General features: G+C 62.0%; 3 protein-coding genes and 2 non-coding genes across 5 annotated transcripts; all 5 read right to left on the bottom strand.

The window, feature by feature from the left end:
- Positions 1–1,505: 1,505 nt before the first annotated feature.
- BAZ2A (bromodomain adjacent to zinc finger domain 2A) lies at positions 1,506–13,590 on the bottom strand. Its single transcript, XM_072358121.1, is given in 30 exon segments — positions 1,506–1,751; positions 2,512–2,655; positions 2,747–2,949; positions 3,043–3,189; positions 3,310–3,442; positions 3,536–3,813; positions 4,162–4,328; positions 4,408–4,563; positions 4,655–4,880; positions 4,961–5,601; positions 5,675–5,810; positions 5,900–5,959; positions 6,041–6,203; positions 6,596–6,670; positions 6,760–6,974; positions 7,605–7,859; positions 7,934–8,125; positions 8,204–8,269; positions 8,385–8,446; positions 8,526–8,736; positions 8,824–8,925; positions 9,019–9,127; positions 9,553–9,613; positions 9,722–9,945; positions 10,070–10,116; positions 10,118–10,284; positions 10,707–10,889; positions 11,052–11,603; positions 11,895–12,035; positions 13,428–13,590. Coding segments are annotated over 29 exon segments (5,277 nt in total). The 5' UTR covers positions 12,034–12,035; positions 13,428–13,590; the 3' UTR covers positions 1,506–1,588.
- A 955-nt stretch (positions 13,591–14,545) lies between these two features.
- On the bottom strand, positions 14,546–17,471 carry ATP5F1B (ATP synthase F1 subunit beta). The gene is made up of 10 exons (XM_072357953.1): positions 17,313–17,471; positions 16,999–17,181; positions 16,476–16,650; positions 16,237–16,358; positions 15,847–16,031; positions 15,612–15,770; positions 15,390–15,512; positions 15,097–15,309; positions 14,814–15,015; positions 14,546–14,735 (listed from the first exon to the last, which is right to left on the bottom strand). The coding sequence occupies exons 1-10, from the start codon at positions 17,452–17,454 to the stop codon at positions 14,638–14,640; spliced, it is 1,602 nt and encodes a 533-aa protein (XP_072214054.1). The 5' UTR covers positions 17,455–17,471; the 3' UTR covers positions 14,546–14,637.
- Positions 16,108–16,180, bottom strand: LOC140263336 (small nucleolar RNA SNORD59). Its single transcript, XR_011905896.1, has one exon. It is a non-coding gene; the product is annotated as a small nucleolar RNA SNORD59 (small nucleolar RNA).
- On the bottom strand, positions 16,846–16,918 carry LOC140263337 (small nucleolar RNA SNORD59). The gene has a single exon (XR_011905897.1). It is a non-coding gene; the product is annotated as a small nucleolar RNA SNORD59 (small nucleolar RNA).
- A 589-nt stretch (positions 17,472–18,060) lies between the features above and the next one.
- Positions 18,061–24,710, bottom strand: PTGES3 (prostaglandin E synthase 3). The gene is made up of 8 exons (XM_072358141.1): positions 24,578–24,710; positions 21,281–21,394; positions 21,053–21,122; positions 20,574–20,672; positions 20,292–20,381; positions 19,810–19,872; positions 19,420–19,444; positions 18,061–18,912 (listed from the first exon to the last, which is right to left on the bottom strand). Coding segments are annotated over exons 1-8 (483 nt in total). The 5' UTR covers positions 24,580–24,710; the 3' UTR covers positions 18,061–18,892.
- Positions 24,711–25,007: the final 297 nt, after the last annotated feature.

The raw sequence follows: 25,007 nt of genomic DNA, 5'->3' as shown, positions 1-25,007 counted from the left end.
TGGAGGGGTTGATGGGGGGGGCTCATAGGGAAGGGGTGATGGAGGGGTTGATGGGGGGGGTCTCATGGGGTGGTTCATGGGGGAGGTTCCCAGAGGGGGGGGTTAATAAGGGGGGGGGGCGCCGTCCTTCAATAAAATATAAATATATCCGCATTGTACAAAGTCAGTTCAAACAGCCTCTAATTCCCACCGCTTTAAAGGGGGGGGGGGAGTGTGAAGGGGGGGGGTGTTGTTGTTTTTTTTTTTTCTTTTTTTTTTCTTTTTTTTATCTCAAAAGCGAAAAAAAAAACAAACAACCAAAAATAACCCAAAAATAACCAAAAAAAAATCCGACTTTTCTGAGGTTTCGGTTCTGTTGGGTTGTTTTTTCTCTGATAGAAAATAAAAGGCTACTTTTAAGACGGGAGGGGTTGGATTGGAGGGGGGGGAATTGGGGGAGGGGGCGTGGCTTGGTCTGGCTCCGCCCCCCCCAACAGCCCCCCCCCTTCCTCCCTCCCCCTCCCAGGTAGGTGAGTTGTTTTCAGTGCTCTGTTGGGTCAGGGACCCCCCCACAGCCACCACCCCCCCCCTCCATGCCGGCTGCCGACCCCCAGAGCAGTACCCGTATATCCTGACCGGCGGGGGGGGAGGGGGAGGGGGCACTTTATGACCCCGGGATATCAAGGGAGGTGGGGGGGGGGGGGTCCCAAATCCCACCTGGTGCTGCACCCCCCCCCCCCCCCCCTCCCAGCGTGGTGGAGGGGGGGGGCAGCTCCTGCCTGAGGCTTCAAGTCCCGGGGGGGGGGTGGGGGTGGGGAAGGAAGGTGTCCCCCCCCTCCCCTCCCCCCCTTTCCCCCCCGTGGGGGTACAGTAGCGTCCCTGAGGGGTCCCATGGGGGGGGTGGGGGGTCTTCCTGAGAAGTAGAGGTGAGGAGAAGGGCTGCCCCCCCCCCCCCCCACTCACACACCCCCTTGGTCCCTGGAGCCAGGTGGGTGGGTAAGGGGGGGGGCGGGGGGGGGCGGGGGGGGGGGCGGTAGCACCCACCCCGGTGCAATTAAGGTTGGGGGGAGGAGGGGGGGGGTCCTACAGCAGAAGGGACGCACCGGGGAGGGGGGGGAGGGCCCTCCATTAAAGTGTCTGCAGGGGGTGGGAGGGGGGGGGGGGCGCTGAGAAGGGGGGGGGGTGCTAAGTCCACTTTACTGGCCTTAATGCATGGAGACATTCACTACGAACTATTGCTATTATTAAATATACCCAGCAGGGAGGGGAAGGGGGGGGGGGTTTATTTGCTTTCCTTGTTGGTTGGAGGTATGAGGAGGGGGATTGGGGGGGGGGGGTTCTGTTCCATCTAAAAGAAAAAACCAAAAGAAAACCCAAAACAAAAAACAAAATAAAAAAAAAAAAAAGCCTTTTTTTTTTGTTGGGTTTTGTGGTATTTGATTTTTTTTGTCTTTTTTTTGTTTCTTTTTGGCTTACACAGCTCTGTGGGTGTGATGGGGGGGGGGGGTATAAAGGGGATGGATGGGGAGGGGATGGGGGGGGGGGCCCTGGGTATGGGGAGGGGGTGTGTGTGTGTGTGTGTGTAAAGGGGGGGGGTCAGCAGGTAGCATCAGTGCTGGGGGGGTCCCTGGTAGAATTCGTCCCATCGGCTCTGGAAGAAGCGCCTCATGTTGTGCCCGGCGCGGCCCACGGCTGAGTCGTCCTCATTGAAGGTCCGGCAGTTGTCGAACACTAAAGTGGCGTCAGCACGAAACTGCGCTGCGCTCGTGTACCTGCAGGGGGCGACAGTGAGCGGGGTGGGGAGGGGATGGGAAGGGGAGAGATAATGGGGGGGGGGTTAAATAAGAGGGGAGAGATGGTGGGGAGTCATATAATAGGGGAGAGATGGTGGGGTGGGGGGTATATAATGGGGGAGAGATGTTGGAGGGGTATAGAGGGGAAGGTAAGGGGAGAGATGGGGGGGTTGTGTAATAGGGGAGAGATTTTGGGGGGGGATATGGAGGGGTATGGAGGGAAAGGTAAGGGGAGAGATGGGGGGAGGTTAAATAAGAGGGGAGAGATGTTGGGGGGGGCATATAATAGGGGAGAGATGTTGGGGGGGGTATATAATAGGGGAGAGATGCGGGGGGGGATATGGAGAGGTATGGAGGGGAAGGTAAGGGGAGAGTTGGGGGGGTAAATAGGAGGGGAGAGATGTTAGGGGGGTATATAATAGGGGAGAGATGTGGGGGGGTATATGGAGGGGTATGGAGGGGAAGGTAAAGGGAAAGATGGGGGGGTTGTGTAATAGGGGAGAGATGTTGGGGGGGGGTATATAAGAGGGGAGAGGTGTTGGGGGGGGAGTATAATAGGGGAGAAACATTGGGGGGAGATATAGGAGAGAGATATTGGGGGGGGTATATAGGGGAGATGGTGGGATAGAGAGGTTGGGGGGGTATATAGGGGGAGGATGGAGGGGATGCAGAGGAGAAAGACTGGGGTGCAGACAGGGGAAAGATGGGGGGGGGGGGGGGATATAGTGGGGATGCTCACCCGCCCCGCAGCAGCCGCACGCGCATGGTGCCAAAGTCCATGGGGTGTTTGATGATGCGGCGGTAGCCGGGCACCAGGCGGGGGTTGACAGGCTCCAGGAAGGGCCAGGCATCCTCATGTGCCTCCATCTCCATCAAGATGATCCTTTGGGGGGGGGGGAACACAAGCGCTGGGTGTTGGGGGGGGCTCTAGGGATGCCCCCCCCCCCTCCCTGTGTTGGCCCTGCCACACTCACTCGCAGAAGGTCAGGTCGCCGGGTGGGCCCCGGGGGGGGGCTGAACGCCGTTGTTTGGCTGGGGATGCCCCATCGGGTCGCCGCGATGCCACCCTGCGTCGGGGGGGGCTGCCGTTCTCCTCTGCTGGGCCCCCCCCCGGCACACGGCCCCGCTTCCGCTTCTTCCCCCTCCGCGGGGTGAGGGGCTCTGGGTACTGCTGTGCCTAAAGGGGGGTTGGACACAAACTGGGGTCACCAACAGCTCACAGCCCCAATGGGGGGCACCGCAAAGCCCGGACCCCCCCCCCCCAAAATACCCGTGAGACGCAGACGGAGCAGAACCAGTCGCCCTCGGGCACGGCAGCCATACGCGGGCGGTGGCAATAGAGGTGGCAGCCGCGGTCGCAGCCATCACACAGCAGCAGGTTCTCATCATCATCCCCACGGCGGCACACCAGGCACGTCTGGAAAAGGGGGGGGGTCGAGGGGCTTAGAATGGTGGTCCTTGTGGTCCCTGTGGTCCCTGTGGTCCTTGTGGTCCTTGTCCCCCCCCCCCCTTTTTCATGCTTGCAATGCACTCTCACCACTTTGTTGACGGACTTCTCCCATGCGATGGAGCGCTCCAGCTGGTGGATGCACAGCGACACCTGCGCTGCACTGCGGCACCGCTCCAACGTCTGCCGCCACGTCCGCACGCGGGGGGTGATTTCATAGGCACTGCAAAAGGGGGGGATTGAAGGAGACACACACACAGCTCAGCACAGCACCGGGGGGGTCCCACAGGCGTATAAAGGTGGGGAGGGGACTCACATCTCTGTCGGGCTCAGCTCCTCGGGGCCGCTCAGCACCGCCTTCTCCAGCACCACCTCGTGCGCTGCCCACAGCGGTTCCTTCAGGTAGCGCCGCTCCACGTTCTGCTCCAACGCCGCCAGCCGCAGCACTGCCAGGTCCAAAGGGTTGGTGTCCTCACGGCGTGGGGGGAGCCCGTCCCGCCGGCTGCGCACCGTGATGTCCTCCAGAGGCTCCACTTTGTGCTCGCAGTACCGCAGGTCGGTGCGCGTGGAGTCGGGGCTGGGGCACGTCCATCCCTATGGGACAGCAGAGCTCAGGGCTGGGACCCTCCTGTGGGGCTGAGACCCTCCTGTGGGGCTGGAACCCTCCGCTTGTGCACAGGGACCCCCAACCTACCCAAGGACCCCCCCACCTATCCAAGGATTCCCATTCTATCCGGGGACCCCTGGCCTACCTGAGGGGCCACACATTACCCAGGGTCCCCCACCTACCTGAGGAACCCCACTCTACCCAAGGGCCCCCCATCATACCCAGAGACCCCCACCCTACCCAAGGGCCCTCACCTTACCCGGGGACCCCCACCCTACCCAAGGGCGCCCATCATACCCAGAGACCCCCACCCTCCCCTGGAACGCCCCCCTTACCCTGATCTGCAGGTCAGCCATCAGCACACGCTGCTCCAGCTCCTCCACCCACTGCAGCACCGACAGGTCAGCCTCGTACGCCCTCTCCATCACCGACCATTGGGCCAACGCTTCCTGAGATGCGGCGGTGACGGCGGCTGTCTCGGGGCGGGGGTGGAAGATGGGGTCTGGGGGCACAAAGAGGGGTCAGCAGGGGGGGGGACACAGAGCCATCCCCACAGCCCACACCCCGCACCCAGCCCGTACCTGTAGCAGCACGCAGGCAGACCTCCCGCAGGTATTCCCTGTGCTTGGTCAGGTGTTTGTGCAGAGCTTTCTCCCGGATGCCCCGTGGGTGCAGAGCTCGTGCCACCGCCTCCAGCTGCTCGGGGTCCTGCAGCCACCACCACCCGCTCCGCATCTCTGCAAGGCAGCACCGTGCGAACATTGGTCCCATAGAGCTGCCCAACCCCCCCTCCATCCCCCCCTCCTCCACCCAGGGCGATGCTCTCACCGGGGGGAACCGGCTGCTCCGTCAGCTGCGTCAGGTACTTCTGCTCCATCTGCTTGAAGAACTTGGTAGGGGGTCTCCCCCGGCGTTTGGGTTGCCCTGGGGGGTCCTGCAGCTTCTCCAGGCTGTTCCGGCTACGGGGACAGGCGGGGGGGGCCCTGGCACCGGCAGGGACCGGGGTGGAGGCGAGCAGAGGGGAGGTGGGGTCATCTGCTGGAAGCCCATTCAGCTGTAGGGATGGAGCACGGTGAGTAGGGGACCCCCACCCATCACTCTTCAGAGCCCCCCCCCGTGCACCGCAGCACCCACCTGCCTGGCCGAGGCCTTGGGCTGATCCCTGTGGGGTTGATCCCTGTGGGGAGGTGGGGGCTCAGCTGAGGAGGGAGTGTGGGGGACTCGGTCATCGCGGGGCAGAGGGCTGAACCACGGCCCCTGCGTATCCGCAGTCTCTGTGCTGCTCTCCTCCTCCGTGGGGTCAGACGAGGCTTCGAGGGGTGGCAGCCCCACATCCCCCATTCCAGGGCTGCTGTCCGGGGTGAGCACTGAGTTGGTGAGCAGCGAGGGCTGCGTCTGGCTGAGCCACGACAGGAAGGCAGACTGGCTGAGGTCGTGCTGGCTCTGCCCCAGCGTCAGCGGCTCCTCCAGAGCCCCATTGATGGGCGGCGATTTGGGGGGGATGGACGGGGGGATGGATGGGGGGATGGATGGGGGGATGGATGGGGGGGCTGGTGAGGGGATGGGTGGGGGGACAGGCAGGGGGACGGGCAGCGGGGTGGGCGGCTCCTCTTTGCTCTTCCGCGGCCTTCCCCGGGCACGTGCAGCCACACAGTTCATGGTGACCCGTTGGGGAACCGGCACCGGCACCTCGGGGTCCGGCGGCTCCTCCTTCACCGCGGGCACCGGGCGCAGCATCTTCTGCTCCGGGGGCTCCTCCGGGTGCTCCTCGGGCACTAAGGGGGGAGGAATGAGGGTGGGTCGCACCGTGAGGGTCCCCAGCTCTCCCCCAGCCCCAACCCCGCTCACCTTCTGCCCCCTCCACGAAGATCCCCCCCAGGTGGGGCAGCACCCAGTACCGCCGTCGGTACCGGTCCTGGCCCAGCGAAGCCGCCCGCAGCGTCTGCGAGGAGTGGAGCAGCTTCTTGCGGAAGAACATCTGCCGCTGTGGGAAGGGCACGGGGTGAGGGGCTGCAGCCTGGGGGGGGGTCACAGCCATGATATGGGCACCCACAGACCTGTGCCTCCACTCACCTTAGCCAGCTTCTCGATCTGCCGCTCGAGCTCAGGGATGCTGGAGGCCAATGTGTCAGCCTGGGGGGAGCGAGAGACCATCAGGACCAGGGGAGACCCTGAGACCCCCCCCCCTCCAGCCCACCCCGATGCCCACATCACCTCCTCGTCCCTGCGGGAGCGCCGGCCCCGACCCTCCTCCTCCTCCTCCAGCTCCAGCCCGGGTTCCTCACACAGGCGGGAGCTGCGCCGGCGTCGTCCGTCCTCCAGTGCCATCAGCTCAGACTCGGGCCGGCCCGTCTTCTTGGCCAGAGCCATCTTCAACCTGATGGGACACAGCGCAGTGACAGCGGAGACCTCGTGCGGAGCCCCCTCCGTGCCCAGAGCCCCTCGAGTCAGGGGGAAGGGTTTGGGGAACGCAGCCCCATTTCCCATCCCACAGCACAGCAATGTCTTATGGCACAGCCCTGCCCCTATTCCACAGCACTGCCACATCCCCACCCCATGGCACTGCTCCATCCTCATCCTACACCATGGTACTGCCCCACAGCACTGCTCCATCCCCATTCTATGGCACAGCACCATCCCCATCCCATGGGGCAGCACCATTCCCATCCCACAGCACGGCACTGCCACAAAGCACAACCCTATCTCCATCCCATAGCACTATCCCCATGGCAATACCCCATCCTATGGCACAGCCCCCTCCCCACCCACCTTCGCAGCCGTCCCTCGATGATCCACTTGTTCTTCCTGTAGGCCGACATGCTCTCCAGCGTCTTGTCGATCTCACTGCACGCACACCAGGTGGGGGCTCAGCTCCGTGCGGTGGGGGGCACAGCCAGCATCCCCCCCCCCAAACCCTTTCTCTCTACACTCACCTGATGATGCGGGCGCTGCTGTTGAGCTCATTGACCAGGAAGGCCAAGATAGCAGCTTTGTGCTCGGGGAGCAGCGCCTGGAAGGGTTTGGTGCGCAGCCTGGTGCACAGCTCAGCTTCGGCCCCGTGCGCCGTCAGGAAGCAACGCAGCACCTCCGAGACGGTGTCCCGGTTCAGGCTGATCTCTGACACCTTCTCACCCAGGATCTTCAGGGACTGCAGGGGAACACAGAGGTGTTATGGGGCAGCAGGAAGGGGACGGCGTGGGGAGGATGTGAATGGGGGGAGTCAGCTCTTGGAAAGGGTGGATAACAGCAGGGAGAGGGGAAATGGCTTGAAGGTTTAGGTTGGCTGCTATGGGAGTGGGGAGGTGCTGCCTAGAAAGGTTGTGGGGTGCCCCATCCATCCCTGGAGGTGTTTGAGGTCAGGTTGGATGGGACCTTGGGCAGCTGGTATGAAATGGGGAGAGGTTGGGAGCTTTGTGACCCTTGGGGTCAATTCCAACCCAAACCATGCTGTGATCTATGATACTATGATGATGAAAACCCAAAGCCTGGAGTGGGGCGTCCCCAGATGGGGCTGCAGTGTGGGCAGCACATCCCGAAATGCAGCTCTCAACCTGCAGCAGCTGCAACCTCATGGGCAGCAACGGCATCCCAGGGCAGGGGATGGGGGGACAGACAGACAAGGCAGGGGATGGACACACGGCAGGGGATGGACACACGGCAGGGGATGGACACACGGCAGGGGATGGACACACGGCAGGGGATGGACACACGGCAGGGGATGGACACACGGCAGGGGATGGACACACGGCAGGGAATGGACACACGGCAGAGGCATTACCTGGCAGTAGGGGGGCAGCCCGGGGTCGTAGAGCGCAGCCTGCAGCAGCCTCACCAGCAGGTCCTGCACGGCGCCGGCGCTGCCGCCCACCCCCAGCAGCCCCTCCTGCAACGTGCTCAGGCTGGGCACGTCCCTGCTGGGGTCGAAGCCCAACACTTTGCCGTAGCTCTGCAGGAACTCCACCACTGTGAGGCAGTGGGAGAAGGCACGGCTGGGCAGCACCAGGCCTGGGATGCGCGAGAAGGTCGGCAGAGGCTGCGGGGCAAAACGGGGCGGTCAGGGCAGGGAAAGCGGGGTCAGGGCTGACGGAGCCCCTTCCCCATCCCCACCTGGTGGTCCGCCAGGCACATGTCCTCCGTCGGCTTCTTCATCTCCTCCAGGATCAGCTGCTGCCGTTGTCGCTCCTCCAGGCGCCGCTGGGCCAGCAGCCCCTTGTCCACCCTGCGCGTCCCTTTGCCCTTCTTCTCCTTGGGCCGCCCCTTGTCCTTGCCCTTCTCCACTTTGCCTTTCTTCTCCTTGGCCTAGAAATACATCCCAGGGTGGGTGACCCTTCCAGCCCCCTCCCTCCCTCCCTGCCCCCACGGCTGCTGCAGCCTCACCTTGCTCTTCTTCTTGGCCTCCTTGGCTTTGGGAGCTTTCGCCTCTTGCTTCTGCTTGTTCTTGGCCTGGGGGGGAATAAGAGCAGATCAGTGGCTGGGGCAGGGGGCTGCTCTGTGCCCCCCAGCCGGGGAAGGCTCTATATCAGCCACCCAGCCCTCCCCGCTCCCCATTCGCTCCTACCTTCCGCCTCATTTTCTTCTTGATTTTACTCATTTTCAGCTTGTCCTCATCGCTGAGAACCTCTGCAAGAACCAAAGGGGGGGGGGGGGTGGTTGGTGACAGCAGGTGGGCTGTGGGGTGGGCTGTGGGCCGGGGGGGTACCTTGGGCCTCCAGCCTCTTTAGCAGCCTCGCATCCGTCTTGCTGAGCAGATCCACCATCCGGGCCTTGGGGGGTCGCCCGCGGCCGCGCTTCACAGCTGGCAGCTCTTTGGGTTTCACCTTCTCGGCGTTACGGGGTCGGCCACGTTTCCCAGTGATGGCCTGGATGCGGGCAGGGATCTCCTCAGGGCTCAGCTTCACCCACTGCAGACCCTATAGGAGGTAACCACGTCAATAGGGAGCGACCCACAACCCCTATGGCATCACACATGGAGCTATAGGGCATCCATGAGAGCTCACCTCCGGCGTGTCCCGCTCCTCATAGAAATCCCCCACCGGCATCCGGGGGCTGAAGCTGAAGTGCTCACGGCGAACATCCTGCACCACGTTCCTGTTCAGGTACTGGGGGGGGGGGGGGCAGGAGGAGGACGATGAGGGGCTGTGGTGGAGCTGGGGGGGCTGCTCAGAGCCCCCCCCCCCCCCCCTATACTGTACCTTGATCACCTCCGGGAACTGCTTCATCCTCTTCCCGCACGGCCCGTAGTACCACGTCTCTCCCTGCCACCGATGGTTCCCCCTTTTGATGCGCACCTCCCTCCTCCATCTGCACACAGAGGGGGCTCAGCGGGGGGCCCACACAGCCAGGGGGGGGGCGTGGGTATGGGGGGGCATCAAGGGGGACGTGGATATGGGGGGGGGCATCATAGGATGTGGATATGGGGTCACTATGGGGGATGTGGATATGGGGGGGCATCATGGAGAATATGGATATGGGGGCAACATGGGGGGAATGTGGATATGAGGGGGCATCAAGGGGGACATGGATATGGGGGGGGCATCACAGGGGATGTGGATATGGGGGCACCAGGGGATGATGTGGATATGGGGGCAACAAGTGGGGGATGTGGATATGGGGGCCCTATGGGGGATGTGGATATGGGGGGACATCATAGGATGTGGATATGGGGGCACTATGGGGATGTGGATATGGGGCCCTATGGGGGATGTGGATATGGGGGCACCACGTACCCGTGCTGCAGAGGGAAGCGCACCTCCTCGGGGGTGGCAATGCGCCTGCGTGGGACGTCACCTGTAGGGCAGAAGGGGATACAGCTCTAAGGGTGTGGGGGGGGGGCACCCAGCCTGGAGGTGAGGGTGGTGGTGGTGGTGGTTGGGGGGGGGGGGTTTCCATCCTCACCTCCCACCGATGTGCTCAGTGGGGCGGCCGCCTCTTTGCTCTCCCCTTCTGGAGCAGCTGAAGCCTCAGTGCAGCTGTCAGCCGCCTCCTCCTCTTCTTCTTCTTCTTCTTCCTCCTCCTCTTCCTCAGCAGAAGGACACGGGGATTCGGGCTCCAGTGCAGCGCTGAGCTCCAGAGCCCCCGACTGCTCCGGCCCAGCATGGCTGCTGCTCAGCTCCGGGCTGCTGCCTGCAGGGCCAAACTCAGCACCATCACCACGACTGCCCCCCATTGCAACCCCCCCCCCTGCCCAGCACCAAGCTGGGGCTCAGCGCCGTGTTCCTTATGCCATAGAGGTGCCCCACGTACCGTGCAAGGGGGGGCGGCGAGTCGGGGCTGGGCAGCAGCGGGGGGGGGGGCCGGGCGGTGGGCTGGCATCAGGCTGAAGGGGCTGGCAGCGTGTAGGGGGGGGCTGGTGGAAGGTAAGGGGGGGCCGGGAGCGTCGTCGGGGGCTTCGTCCAGGGGGGATTTGTCGCCCACCAGCTGCGTCTCATCCATCGCATAGAGGTCACCAGTGTCAGGGTCTGGGGGGGGGGGATGCAAAGAGCTCAGTAATGGGGACCCCCGTGTTGGAGTGTATTGGGGGCACACAGCACACACGGCAGAGGGGATGAGCGACCCCCCACCCCCCCCTTGTTCCCCCCCCCCCTCCTCAAAGGCCGCCGGGAGGGGAGGGGTTAAAGGCAGCTCGCAGCCCCCGGCCCCGCCCCCTCCGTTGGGAAGCGGAGCCCAAAATGGCCGGAGCGGCGGCGGCGACGTTCAGCAGCGCGGAAGTTCAGGAACAGCTTCGTCACGGCGCCGGGAAGGGGAGGACGGAGCGGAGGGAGGAGGGACCGACCGACCCGATCCCGGCCCGATCCCGGCCCGCCCCAACGCGGCCACCCCCGGCTCCGTATCGCCGGCACCGCAGCCCCCCCCCCCCTTAAGTCCCAACACCCCCCCCCACCTCTGGCCAAGGCCTCGAACGGCTCCAGCGGGTCCTCGCTCAGCAGCTGCGCGTCCTCCAGCGCTGCACCCATCGGCGATGCGGGTCCCAGGCCGGTGCCGGTCGGGCTGCTCAGACCGGGGCTGTCCCGACCCAGCGGTGCCGCGGTGGGCGCCGAGCCGTTGTAGGAGCAGAGCTTGAGGTCTGCGGGGAGCAGGAAGCAACGCGAGCAAAGCTGGGGGGGGGCACCACCATCACCCCCCCTCCCCCCCCAACATGGCCGCTCATCACCTAGACCCCCCCCCAGCTCTCCCCCCAACCCCATAGCAGTGAATGAAGCCTGCGACCCCATAGCTGCGCTCCTACCTGGCTGCGTGTCCTCCAGCTCCATGCTGCCCACCAGCCCGGCCCCGTTCTCTGCAATGGGGGGGGGCAGCTCCTTGGAGGCCTCAGCATCGTCCGTGTCGCCCCCCAGCTCCTCCTCGTGCAAAGGGAAGGGCGTCTCTCCGGAGCCCAGCATCGGGGACGGCTGCGGGGCTGCATAGAAGCTGGTGGGGCCGTTGGGTATCAGCTCGAAGCTCTGCTCGGGGAAGGAATCGTACAGCTCCTGCGAGTCAAAGTTCAGCCCCATAGACCCGGAGGTTCCGTTGCCCCACAGCTCCGGTCCCGCAGCCCGAAGGTTGGTGCTGTGTCCAGGGGAGGAGGGACGGGAGCCCCCCGAGACCCCATTGAGGGGGAACTGAGTGAGGCCGCCGTCCTTGAGGCCGCCGGGGGGCTGGAACTGAGTGTAATCCCATAGGCAGTCGTAGGGATGGAGGTGGGGGGGCCCCGAGGAATGAGTGCTGGAGGTGAAGGTCCCTGAAGTAGTGGTGTGAGATACAGTAGAGAAGCCGTTGACATTCATAGCCCCGTTCAGACCTGAGGGAGGAGGAGACGTGAAGGTGTTAATGGGGTGGGGATGGAGATGGGATGGAGATGGGATCACATGCGGCACCACCATAGGGTTGTATGGGGATCAGCTCAGACCCACACACAGAGACCCCAACCCATCCGGATCAGGCTGGGGGTGCACAGAGAACCCCACCGGGACCCCACCACTGTGCTGGGTGCTCCTCCAGCCCTCTGAGCCCATGAGGCCAATACAGGAGGACATAGAGCCAGGACCCCCCCACCGCATGGACCCCCCCCCCCCTTTCCCCCTCTACTCACTTTTCCCCTGTGGGGGGAAGCTGAGCGCGGCCCCGTTGCTGTACGGGCTGTCCCCTGAGGAAGGCGTGCTGGGTTTCAGTCCTGAGGCAGTGGGTGGGGGGGGAAGACCCCCAAAGCCAAAATGGTTATCGGTGTCCATGGCTGTAAGGGTTGGGGGGGTGGGTTACAGTGGTGCCACGACCCCCAGGATCAGCCCCACAGTCACCCCTGTACCTGGGGGTGACACAGAGGGGTCCCATCACTCCCCACCCCCCCCATAGGCTCCCAGCACGGCACCGGTGGGTCCCCCCCCCCCATAAGAACGTGCCCGTGACCTTGCAGGGACGTGGCACAACCCGCCCCCCCCCCCAGGAGCACCGCAGCTCCCGGCGCTGTGCATTGGGATGGCCGCTCCTCGGACCCCCCCCCCCACCCCTCCAATAGCCCAGCGGTGCCGGAGGGCTCACAGCCCCATCCCCCCCCCACCTCCTTTGCATCCCCTCCCCCCACCCCCAGGGACATCGCCCGCAGCTGCTCCGATGGGGACGGCCTCAATCCGCAGCTGGGAGCACCGCGCGGTGCCACCTCCCAGGGGACGCCAAGGGACCCCCGCAGCCCCCCCCTCACCTCCCCCATCGCCCCCCAACCCCCCCCCCAGGACCACAGACGGCACCGAACCATCTCCGCAGCGCCCGGCTGGGCCGTGTCGTAACCCAGGCACGGATTTCGTCACGGCCCCACGAGGACACCTCCACCTCCAGGGCCCCCCCCAGGGGTGACACATCGCCCCCCCCCCCCCCCTCCCCAACCCCCCGGGGCTGCCCCGAGCGAGAGGTTAAAGCTGAACCCTTCCATCCCCCCCCCCCCAATGATGCTCCGGGGCTACCGAAGGACAGAGGGGCTGGGGGGGGGGGGGGGCAGCGCCGGGCAGGTGCTGCTGGGGGGGAATAAAGGCAGAGGGTGGGAACGAGAGCGGAGTGGGGGGGGGGGGGACCTCGGGCCCGTCCTGCTGTGCCCCCCCCAGCCCCCCCCCCCCCAAGGGCTGTCCCAAGCGGAGCGCCGCCCGCTGCCGGCAGAGCGTAGAATTGGGCCACGGCTGAAACCGGAGCCGGGAGGGGAGAAACGAGGCTGGAAAGGAGGAAGGGGGGGGGGGGGGCTGCCCCAACTTGTCCCCGTTCCCCCCCCCACTCCCACCTCCTGACCCCCCCCCCCCCCCGGTAACGGCGCCGTTCGTGGAGCCGCTTCAAAACAAGGCGACGCGGCGCTCGCTGCCATTTCTCGGCCGCTTCCTGCGGGGGGGGGGGGGGGGGGTCCGGTACCGGGAGAACCGAACCGCACCGGGAGCCCCGCGGGCAGCCACCGCCGGGAAGAGGCCGCGATCCAACCGGAGGGAGGGGGGGAACCGGGACGGTGACTGCGGGAAAGTGCGTGGGGGGGGAACGGGGAACGACCGGGAGGAGGAGGAGGAAGGAGGGAAGGGGGGGGGGGGAGCCCCGCAGGTCCAACCGCCGCCCCCGCCGTTACCGACCGCCGCCCCCCCCCGACCCCCCGCACCTGGCGGCGCCGCTTCGGGCCCGGCTCACGCGGCGCGGGGCTGGAGGCGGCTCGGCATGGCGCGGCCCCAACGAGCGGACCGGGCCGCAGAGCGGAGCCGAACCGGAGCGGGGCCGAGCGGCGCAGAGCAGGAAGCGCCGCGCGCCGCCGGGCGGTCCCCGCCCCGCCCTCCGACCCGCGTCACCGCGGTGGCGTCACCGGGAGCGGCGGCGGCGTCAGCGCGGGGCGGACGCGCGCCCACGTGGGGGGGGATCTCCGCCCCCGGAGGGTCGTGGAGGGCGGGGGGGAATCCCCCACGTGGGGCCGCCGCCTCCCACCGCCATCAACCGGGAGCGGCAACTGCGCCGCCCGCTGACAGCACCGGCACCGGCACAAGGAGGGGGGGGTTCGGCCGGTGCGGAGCCACGATCCCGGCTTGGAGGGGGGGGGCTCAACCGTGGGGCAGGCGGGGACCGGCGTCAGGCGGCGCGTACCTCGGTGCGGTGCCGGTTCTGGTGCCGCAGGGCCGCCCGGTTCCGTACCGGTGTTCGCAGCCCCGCGTGATGTCAGCACCGCCCCCCCCCCCCCCGCTCACGGGACGCGCCGCCATTTAAAGGGACCGCAGCGTTTTGCGGCTTGACGGGGGGGGCAGCACTGAGGGAACCCCCCCCCCATTCCCGTTTCCCCCCCCCCCCCCTCCGGTACCGCTCGGCCGCCTCCCCCCGCGCTCGGGACTCGTTGCTCCCACGCAGGGCGGGCCTGGGCTGCCCCCCCGGGACCCGCAGACAAAGCCCCATCTGGCAGGGCCAGGCGGGAGCCCTTTGTGCTGCTCGGCAGGGTAAGGGGGGGTGGGCTGACCTGCCCCCTCTCCCCCCCCCCCCCCCCCCCCGCTGAAGGCAGCTGCCACCGCTCTCCTCCTCCCCCCCGCTCCATCCTGCAGCCTCACACAAGGGGGGGCTCACCGGGTGGGCACAGAACCCGCCCCCCAAAAGGAGAGGCCCCACAGAGGCAGCTGGATGCAGCCCAGGGCACAGCTCTGTATAAATTCACCCCCCCCAAAGGAGCACAGCGGGATGGGGGGAGGGCAGAGACCCCCCCCCCTGTGTGGGGATGGGGCTCCTCGGCACGTTGGGCCCGGGCTGTTTTCACCAACATTTTATTGGAAACCTTAAATATTTCGCTTTGGGGTTCGGCCCCACGTGGAGCCGGGAGGGGTGAAGGCGGCCCCAGCTCACGCGTGTTCCTCAGCCAGCTTCTCTGCCTTGGCCACCGCCTCCTCGATGGGCCCCACCATGTAGAAGGCCTGCTCCGGGAGGTGGTCGTATTCACCTGCAGGGGGAACACGGCTGTAGGGGGAGCCGGTGCCCAGCACAAGGCCCCCCAGCTCCTCCCCTGCCCCCTCCTCACCTGCCAGGATCTGCTTGAAGCCTTTTATAGTCTCCTTCAGGGGCACTAATTTGCCCATGTGGCCGGTGAAGACTTCGGCCACCTGGAAAGGCTGGGATAAAAAGCGTTGGATCTTACGGGCCCGAGCCACGGTCAGTTTGTCCTCCTCAGACAGCTCATCCATGCCCAGGATGGCAATGATGTCCTGCAGGGACTTGTAGTCCTGGGGGGCAAAGAGGGCAGTGAGCAGCTGGGGCTTCATGCACCCCCCCAGGGGTCGCTGCTCCATCCCCTCCCCACTCACCTGAAGGATCTTCTGCACACCCCGAGCCACGTCGTAGTGCTCAGGCCCCACAATGTTGGGGTCCATGATTCGGGAGGTGGAATCCAGAGGGTCCACAGCAGGGTAGATGCCCAGCTCGGCGATGGCACGAGACAACACGGTGGTGGCGTCCAAATGGGCGAAGGTGGTGGCGGGGGCAGGGTCTGTCAGGTCATCTGCTGGCACGTAAATGGCCTGGGGGGGAAGGTGGGCACCGTGGGACAGAGGTGGGCGCTGTGGGGTCCCCAGCCCAGCAGACACAGCACCGGCATTACCTGCACTGAGGTGATGGAGCCTTTGCGCGTGGTGGTGATCCGCTCCTGCATGGTGCCCATGTCGGTGGCCAAAGTGGGCTGGTAACCCACAGCTGAGGGGATTCTGCCCAGCAAAGCTGACACCTGGGAGGGAATAGAGACAGTGAGACGACCTGCAGCGCCCACCTGAAGGGCAGTGATGCTGTGGGGATGAAGGGCGGCTGATGGGGGGGCAGCACCGACCTCTGAGCCAGCCTGGGTGAAGCGGAAGATGTTGTCGATGAAGAGCAGCACGTCCTGGCCTTCCTGGTCCCTGAAATACTCTGCCACCGTCAACCCAGTCAGAGCCACCCTGGCACGAGCACCCGGGGGCTCATTCATCTGCCCATAGACCAGAGCGACCTGACACAAGAGAAGACCCAACATCAGCACAGCCGTTGTGCCGGCAGCCCCCCAACCCAGCTCGGGTCTCACCCACCTTGGAAGTGGCATCTTTCAGGTTGATGACCCCGGATTCAATCATCTCGTGGTACAAATCGTTGCCCTCACGGGTTCGTTCCCCCACGCCGGCAAACACCGAATAACCGCCGTGAGCTTTGGCCACGTTGTTGATCAGTTCCATAATTAACACCGTCTTGCCGACGCCGGCGCCTCCAAACAAACCTGAAGGGATAAAGGTGACCCCGCTCAGCCTGCAGCCAACCCAGCCCACCCTGGGGGGGTCTCCCTGCACCCATTTCCTCCTCAGACAACAAATGTTGCTTCAGCAAGCTCAGTAGAACGAAAGTCAAAGGGTTATTCATCACTGAAGGAAGCTGCTGTGTGGGGATGAGCCTCATGGTGGGCACAACCCCTGGGGGCTACGTACCAATCTTGCCACCCTTCGCATAGGGAGCCAGCAGATCCACCACCTTGATGCCCGTCACCAGGATCTCCTGCTCGACGCTCATCTCCACGAACTCAGGAGCTTCGGCGTGGATAGCAGCAAACCTGCAGCACGAGAGGGAACAGAATGAGGAACCAAAGCAATTCCCTTGGATCCCTTAGGGACAACAACTGCTGCCAGACCCTAAACAGCACCACGGCCCGGCCTGCAGCTCCGCTCACTGTTTCGTTGTGATGGGGCCCCTCTCGTCGATGGGTTCCCCGATGACGTTCATGATCCTCCCCAAGGTCTCGGGGCCGACTGGGATGCGGATGGGAGCACCGGAATCCAGCACCTTCTGCCCCCTCACCAGCCCTTCCGTGCCGTCCATGGCGATGGTGCGCACCGTGTTCTCCCCTATGGAGGGCAGAGTTACCGCAGTGCCCTCGGGGTGACCCTGGGGACAACTGTGTGTCCTCCCAGCCTTTCCAAGGGGACACTGGGCTGGGAGAGGCACCAAAGGGCAAAACAGTGCAGGGAAAAACCAGCCCCAAACACAGCCCTTGTGGAGCGCAGCCCCCAGCAGCCGCCGCATCATCTCAGCCCCGTTTTCCTCCTCAGACCTTCACGTGGGGCTTCACCGAGCTCAGAAGAACGAAAGTCACCGATTCATCGTCACCGGAGGATCCCCCCCGCCCCCCCATCACCCCCCCCCCCCATCAACCCCCACCTCATAACCCCCCCATCTCACCCCCCCCCGCTCACCCAAATGCTGCGCCACCTCCAGCACCAGCCTCGTCTCCCGGCCCTGCACCTCCAACGCGTTCAGGATGGGCGGCAGCCCCTCATCGAACTGCACGTCCACCACGGCGCCGATCACGGCCACGATGCGCCCGGTGGCGGAACCGGCCTTGGCGGCGGGTGAGGCCTGAGCCGCGTGATCCCGGCCTAAAGGAGAGAGCGGGGCGAGGTGGGCGCTGAGGGCCCGTCCGCCTTAACGGGGCTCCGAACGGCGCTCGGCCGCGACGCCCCCCGTCCGCGTAGGCCGCAAGGTGACCCCGCGGTCGCTCCGCACTCACGCGCACCGACGGCGGCGGCCGGACCGGCCCCGCGGCTGAGGAGCAGCGGCAGGAAGCCATGAGTCGGGCCGGCCGCGCGCCGCAGCGCCGGGAGGGCGGCGGAGGCGGCGGCGGCGGAGCAGCGACCCGCGAGCCCCAACATGGCGGCGCCGACTGAGCCCTGCGCTCCGCCCGCCCGACACGGCCCGCAGGGGGCGGGCCCTCCGCGCGTACGACCGCCCACCGCTCGCTCCCATTGGGTAAAAGCCGACCCGCGCCTCCCGCTCTGGCTCTCCGATTGGTTGGACGTGCCTCGGCGCTCGTTGTGCCTCCACACGATTGGGCCTTGCGCCTGGCTGTCTAGCAACACCCCGCGCGGATTGGGCGCTCCGATGAGTGGGTTGACCGGAAGGGGTGGGAACAAGGCGCCGGAAGCAAGGCACCGGAAGCGGCGGCGCACGCGCTCTGCGCGTGTCCTTGGGCCGGGCGCGGTGACCGCGGCCTTCCGGCCCGCAACCGGGACGCGGACATTTCCCGTTCCGGCGCCATTTCGGTCTGTGATACCGGAGGCAGCCGCCGTCCGGCCAGGCCTCGAAGCACGGCCTGCTCCGAGCGGCTCCCGGAGCTCAGGGCCTTATAGTCAGAGGGGGCAGAACCAGGCCGGAGCAGCGCCATGATGGAGCGGAGCCATAATGGAACCATATTGGAACCATAATGGAGCCATGATGGATCAGAGCCATAATGGAGCCATAATGGAGCGGAGCCGTGCTGGAGTCTTCAACAGTTTATTAGAAAGAATGCAGACATTAAAAAAATTCCCACCGTTCTGAACAGAAAATGGAGGTTTTTGAACAAAAAAAAGGCCCGTCGGGTCCCAGCGGATGTTCTCAACTCGTTTCCATCCCAACAGTGCAAAGAAGGTTTGGTCTCACATCGATCCACAAGCAACAGCCCCACAGCAGCTCCATGGGGATGGACTTGGGTCTCAAGGCCGCAGTGTGGGGCACGCAGCCTTTAAAGAGCCAAACTGGGCATTAAATAGCAAACAGGGGTTTTTTTGTTTCCTTTTTTTTTTTTAAAAACATGAGTGGAACAGACCTGAAGACACCACAGAGGTATATTGAGCAGCTTGTTCAATCCATAGAGCCAATGGAAGGAAATAAAGGGGGGGGTTGGTTTGTTAAAGATTGAACCGTGAGCCACAAAAAGGGGGGGGGATAAAAATGCCAATTGAGCACAGGACGGCAAAGCCTGCTCCGCTCTGATGTCTGCTACGAGGCAAGGAGGGCTCTGTCAGCTTTATTGCCAGTGTTGAGGATGGATCTTGGCCCATACTTCAATTGGGGTTTTGCTTTTGGAAGTGTGGAATTGATGCATAAGGTTTATTGCCTCTCGTGGCTTTAAGACTGCCCCCCTCCCCCCCCCGCAATGGTACACACCTACCATCAGTGAAGCCATTTCAAATGGACTGGGAAACCAAAAAAATAAATGGGTTAAAGGATGCAATATCTCCCCTTTAGGGCTATCAACTCAACAATTCTTATCTCAATTATGAAATGTGATGAAGTTCTTTCCCCAAACCCTGAAGACAACAGTTTTCCTTACTCCAGATCTGGCATTTCTAGGGAGGAAAGAAGAGAAAAGTGTGAGTGTTTAAAACAAAACCAGGTGTAAGAACAAAAATAAAGCTACCAGCTGCCATATTGCATCACAGGGAACACGAGCAAGAAGATACAGCCCATAGCCAGGAAAGGCACAGAGCAGTTCAGGGTCTCTGGGCTCAGTGCTGCTGGCCTCTTTGCAAGGAAGATCTTTGCACTGACACTGCTGGCAAGGCACGAGTTAAACTGTGCCAGCACTGAAGGCACTGCTGCTCATGTGAGCGAGTGCTGCTCTCACAGCCAAAGCTACAGCAGGGCTAAAGCAGCCCAGGAAGGTCACACAAGTGTTTCATGCTGGTGTGGGGAGGGCTTTCCACATTACGACATTACACACTGCTGAAGAGAGGTGCTGGCATTAGCTGGTAGCCTGGGTTTAGTGTGACCCACAAGGCAGCACAGCTCCCTCCACCCTCAGCACACACAGACTGCTGCACAGGGGCAGAAATAAACCACGGCCGGCAACTTACTCTCATCATCACTGTCTGGTGAGTCCTGAAAAGAAGAAATGACATTAAGTGGAGCAGATGATGCTTGAGGGCACTTTCACAAGTAGCAAGCCTGCTGTCAGAGCATATTCCAAGCAAGTACAGGTTCTTCAGGACATGACTGAGTTAAGCTTTACCAGTAGTCGTCTACAAACCAGCAATGAGCAATCACTGCAGGAAGGTGTATAACACCAGAGCTACCTGGGACACATTGCTGTGACTGCCCCCAGCACAACTGAAGGGGAAAAGGACTATTTCTGCTCAACTACATCATTTAACAAGCAAGGTCTGGCATCATTTATGCTTAGAACTATGCTGAAGTGGGGAAAGCAAGCTGTGCTTAGCCAGACCTACATACTGCAAAGTACTTACATCATCTGCCCCATCTACTTCTGGTAAGTCTACATCGTCATCTCCACCCATGTTGTTCATCATCTGTTTCAGAAAGATAAAAGCCATGTGAATGGGACTAAAACCCTACAAACTAACTTAAGATTACGATAACCAACAGCCACCAGCTGTTTTGACAAGCCTTGCTGCTGCTATGCAGAAATCACAAGGTGACCGACACCAGTGGGACAAACATTCATTTTGCATTTGATAATGAGCACAAGCTGCAGTGCCAAGAGCCCACAGCATGAGTTCAAGCAACTGCAGTCTGCTCCAGAGCTGTTATTTCCTACCTTGAGCTCTCCTGCTCATCAGCACCGTACCAAAGACCTTTTGTGCTGAGTAAGGCACACAGAGAGCAGGAGGAAGGCAGAGGAAGGTAACTCTCTAAAGCTGTCGGTCACTGCTAGCTCACACAGCCAGCCAAAAGAAACCCAAACCTCCAGGAATTCATCTTCCCGTACCTCAGAAAAGCGATCAAAATTGGACATGTCTTCATCTGAATCATCTTCCCAGTCTTTCCAGTTGTTGAAATCCACGCTGAGCCAGTTGAGCTGCAGGTTAACATAACAAAAATTAAAGACGAGCTGTTACTACATGGGATGAAAGCTACCAGAACTGCCACCCCAACCAGCAAAGCAAGCAATGCTGCACCATTCAAACATGACCCCCCACACACACTCCCACCCAAAAACAGAGGGGCCATCAAGTGCTGCTGCTACGGCCACTGAGGGGATGAAACCCACCTTCGCCCTCTCTTTTGTTAACCTTGGCCATGCCTGACCAGATTCTCCTTTTCGTAAACAACACAAGATAGATCTGTCTGTTCTTTTATGCTTTGATTCCTGGGGAAAGAAAGACATAAAAAGGACAATAATTGTTAGTTTAGTAATCGTTAACACCATCACAAACTCATATTATTCCTTGTTTTAAGCTAAGTTATTCCTCGTCCTGATCATTACTACAATTAAAAGTGAGGAAATGCAACGGGTGAAGCAGCACAGAGTGCTTGGGATTGCCTGAGCAAAACCCCTTCCTGTGCCCACAGGTGAGGAGGGGCAAACAGGGAGCAGCACAGGGATAGAAGCAGCAGCAGTTAGGGGAGCAGCTCTCCTCTGCAGGGTGCAACTCGCTTCAGGAAAGGCAGGCAACGTGAATGAGAAAGAGCTGAACATTCTGCACGCGGCGTTAAGAACGTGGTAGAAGAGCTGCAGAAGGTACTTACATTTGGATCAATATTATTAAAAAGGTCGATTTCGTTTAAATGTTTAAAGTTATCGCTTCCTCCGAGACAACTGGGGAGAGAACAAAGAACAAAAGAGCGTTGAGCAGGAAATGCCTTATGCTATAAATAAAGGTTGGTAACAGAGCTCCCTCCTTTAAGAGAAAGCATCGCTTCATCAGCACTGCTGCAGCTGAGGGTGTCCCTGTGCTGAGGTGACCCAGCACTTACCTGAACGTAAGTTTGGACTTCTCAAAATTTACATTGACAACTTTACTGTCTTCCACGCAGAACTCGATGAAGACGTAATCCCTTCGGTCGTACCACTTTGCAGAAGCAGGCTGCCTGCAGGGAGACCATTTAAAGACATTCAGGTTAGGATTTCAGCTCGCCTTCAGCTTCCCTCCCGTTTCTCCTGGGGTGCAGACAGAGCAGCCCGAGTGCATTTGGAAACCTGCTTGTTCTTAGCTACAAGCTTACAATTAGCCACCTTTAAAAGAGCATTTAAAGCTGACATGGAGGCTGAAGATGGGCCTTCACATCAAACCCAGCTGGGATCAGTACCACCAAACCAGCAGCATTCTGACCCACATTTAACTCCCTACACCTGCAGATTGCAGCTCCAAGCTGGCCCCCCTTGAGACAGACAGCAGCTTCTGCCCTCCTGCAGCCAGCAGAACCAACCGCTGTCAGCCCACGGCTGCACAAAACACTGCTGGGTTCCTCAGCTTCCATACAGGCAGCTCAGCCTCCAGGTGAGCAGCACTGTTTGAGTGCATCCACCCCAGACCCAGGAGCTGCTGTTGCTATGGCAGGGTGAGCACAGACTCTTTGCTCCCAGAGGTGTGTGAGCAACGCTGCAATTCCAGTGCTGGGCCTGAAGTTTCCTGTTCTGAACCCAACTGTCATTTCCTTTGGTATTTACAGCACAGCTCCAGGCAGTGAAAGCAAATCAGGACGCACAGAATAAGGTGCCGCTCTCTATAGCACCTTCATGCTGCGAAGTGCTCGGACTCAGCGCTGCACTTTAAAGCATTACAGCAAGAGAACCCAACCAAAGACGGATTAAGTTTCCAGAATGTTCCATCGGGGTGACCGCCGCTAAGCTTTCCGAGCAGATCTCAACTCCCAGCCCATTCAGCTGCTGGTATTGAGCTCACCTGCACTGTGACCCGTGGGGTGCAGCCACTGCTGGGAGCACAAGGCAGCCCCACAGCCACAACTCTCATAGATGCTGTTTTAAGTTCAAACCCCACTATTCTTCTTGCCTGCAAAGAGCTGGGATTGCAGCCGCTAAAGGTGAGCGAGCCTGCAGCTGTGAGAGCAGCCAACACCGTGGGCACCTACAACAAGCCTGCCCTGCAGAGCACCACGCAGCAGCTGCTGCTCACAGTGCCAAGGGACAGAGATCCCACCACCCAGTGCAGCACTGCAGCGTGCTGTTATCACAACAGCAGCCTCAGTGTCCCCGCTAAGCACGGTGCTGAGGCTCTTGTGAATAGCAAGAAGACTCTGCACATGTTTGCAGTGTCAATGGAGATATCCCCAGCCTTCCCTGGGAGCTGGGCACGTTCCCTTGGCTGTGCTGTTCTAACCCAGCCCCGATGTTGGTATCTTGGCCAAGATGCAGCATTCAGGGGCACCAACAGCACAACAGCTTCCTACAATGCAACTCATGTTCCTAACAGCAAACTTCTGTTACCTCCCCAGATGCTGAAATACACTCACTGCACCACATTAAAACCGTGCCTAAAGTCTCACCTTTCTTTCCCCCTCTCATAGGGGAAACAGAGGCCTTCCCTGGGCTGCTGGATGCAGCACTTAAGGCAAGACTCACCATCTGAATAGGGCAGCTAGACAGGAATCACCACCAGAAGCCACCATCTCATGCTGTGCTGCTGCTCTGAGCAGACCCGGGTTGAGCAGTGCAGGTGGGAACCCCCCTCACCCAAGCAGACCCAGACCCCATTTCCTCACGGCACCGAGGAGGATGTTGGGATCATTAAGCAAAGCTCCGCGTTTCCTCCTCGCTCAGCTGAGCTCATAACATGAGAGCAGAATAAATTAATTGAACATTACCTCAGCCTTATGCCAACACTGTCGAGCGGAGCGTTGTGTGTGCTTTGGTGATGGATCACTCTCCTGTGCTAACCACGTTCAGACTGCTCTGGAACTGAGCAAATAAACCCGAAGTCCCACCCAACAACAAACTGCCAGGCACAGAACAGCACCCAGCGCAGCAACGGAGCCCTCCCCAAATTCCTCTCACCATCACCTGTAGATTCTGGTGACCTTCTGAACAGACACTGCTACTCTACGCTTGTGTTGAACCCTTGTCTGGTCATGGGATCATAGAATGGCCTGGGTTCAAAAGGACCAGAGTGAGTTGGTGAGTTCCAACCTCCTGTTGTGAGCAGGGTCACCAACCAGCAGCCCAGAGCCACATCCAGCCTGGCCTTGAATGCCTGCAGGGATGGGGCATCCACAACATCCTTGGGCAACCTGTTCCAGTGCATCACCACCCTATGAGTGAAAAACTTCCTCCTCAGATCCAACCTAAACCTCCCCTGTCTCACTTTCAAACCACTCCCCCTTGTCCTATCGCTGCCCAATGAGGATGGCAACGATCACTGCAGCACTGTGCTGGCTTGAGAAGCCCCCTCACCCCTTGGTAGGCACAGCTGGGGGGATCCTCAGGCCCTGCAACCCTACAACGAGCTCAGATCACACCAGGCACAACTCGAGGCCACCCAGTTCCCAAAGCTGCCCACGTGCTTCCTCTTACCCATTCAACACACTGCAACCCACTGGGAGGACACATCCCGTCCTGGAAAGCGCCCTGACAGCCCGGATGGCTGCAGTTGGATCAAGATCCTCACCCCATAACCAGGATCACCTGGAACCCTCTTAGCTCCACAGCCGCCATAAGGAGTTTTGTTCTGCATTAACTACTTTTGCTTTCAGCTCCGGGCACCACGTGGGAGCTGCAGGCCCTGAGAACAACCCGAGGCGCAACGCAGCAGCGCTGAGGTTTAGCAGCACTGAGGTTCAGCAGCGCTGCTGTTTCGGGACGATGCAGCCTTCAAAGGTTACACGCAGCTCTCAGCAATGCGACGCTTTGCTCCTTTTCACTCCCATTCAGCAGCCCCGGAGCTCAGTGTTGCAGAGCAGCCGCGCTGCGGGCCCTACAGGCGATAGAGCCGTTGGATGCATCACCGAGCAACACACGTTTATCCGCCTCAAGCGACGAGACTTTGGGCCGGATAGCACCGGGAGGGATAACACCGGGACGGATAACACCGGGCCGGGTAACACCGGGACGGATAGCACCGGGACGGCGCCGCTGTTCGCGTTCACTTCAATCCCCGCTCTTCGAATGGAGCTGAACGGCCCAACACCGGCAGCGCTCAGCGCCCGGCCCCCCCCGGCCCCCCCCGGCCCGCCCACCCCCTCCAGGCCGGGCCCGGCCGTGGCGCGCACCGGAGCGCTCCCACCCCCACACACACACAGCCCCGCTCTGGGCCTCACATGGCGAGTGGCGTCGGCGGCTCCGGCTGGCGCTGCTCGGCGGGAGGGACGGCCCGTCCGGCTGCGGGGCGCTCCGCTCCGTTGGTGGCGGTGATGGCGGCGGGGCGGTGCGGGCCGAAGAGCTCCGGGCGCTCCGAAGGCTCCGGGCTCGGCGCGGCCTCGGCTCCCACAATGCTCCGCGCGGCGGCGGCGCCCAACGTCGGTGACGCAGCAAAATACCGCCGCGCCGATTCGGCCGCCTCCGCTGCGCATGCGCGTGTCCCGCGTGTCGCCTCCGGCGCGCGGCACAGCCCGCCCTCCCCGCCTTGGCCACGCCCCCTTCCGCCCCCGCCTTCGCGCGCCCGCTCCCTCCTCCCTTCTAGCAGCTTCTCGGCGCGCATGCGCACTGCGCACGCCGCCGAGTGGGCGGAGCCGGCTGTTGCCATGGAGA

Source organism: Excalfactoria chinensis, chromosome 28, assembly GCF_039878825.1.
Source record: "Excalfactoria chinensis isolate bCotChi1 chromosome 28, bCotChi1.hap2, whole genome shotgun sequence".
Taxonomy (NCBI): Eukaryota; Metazoa; Chordata; class Aves; order Galliformes; family Phasianidae; genus Excalfactoria; species Excalfactoria chinensis.
Note: the sequence above shows the minus strand (reverse complement) of the source record. Positions and strands in the feature narration are given on the sequence as shown.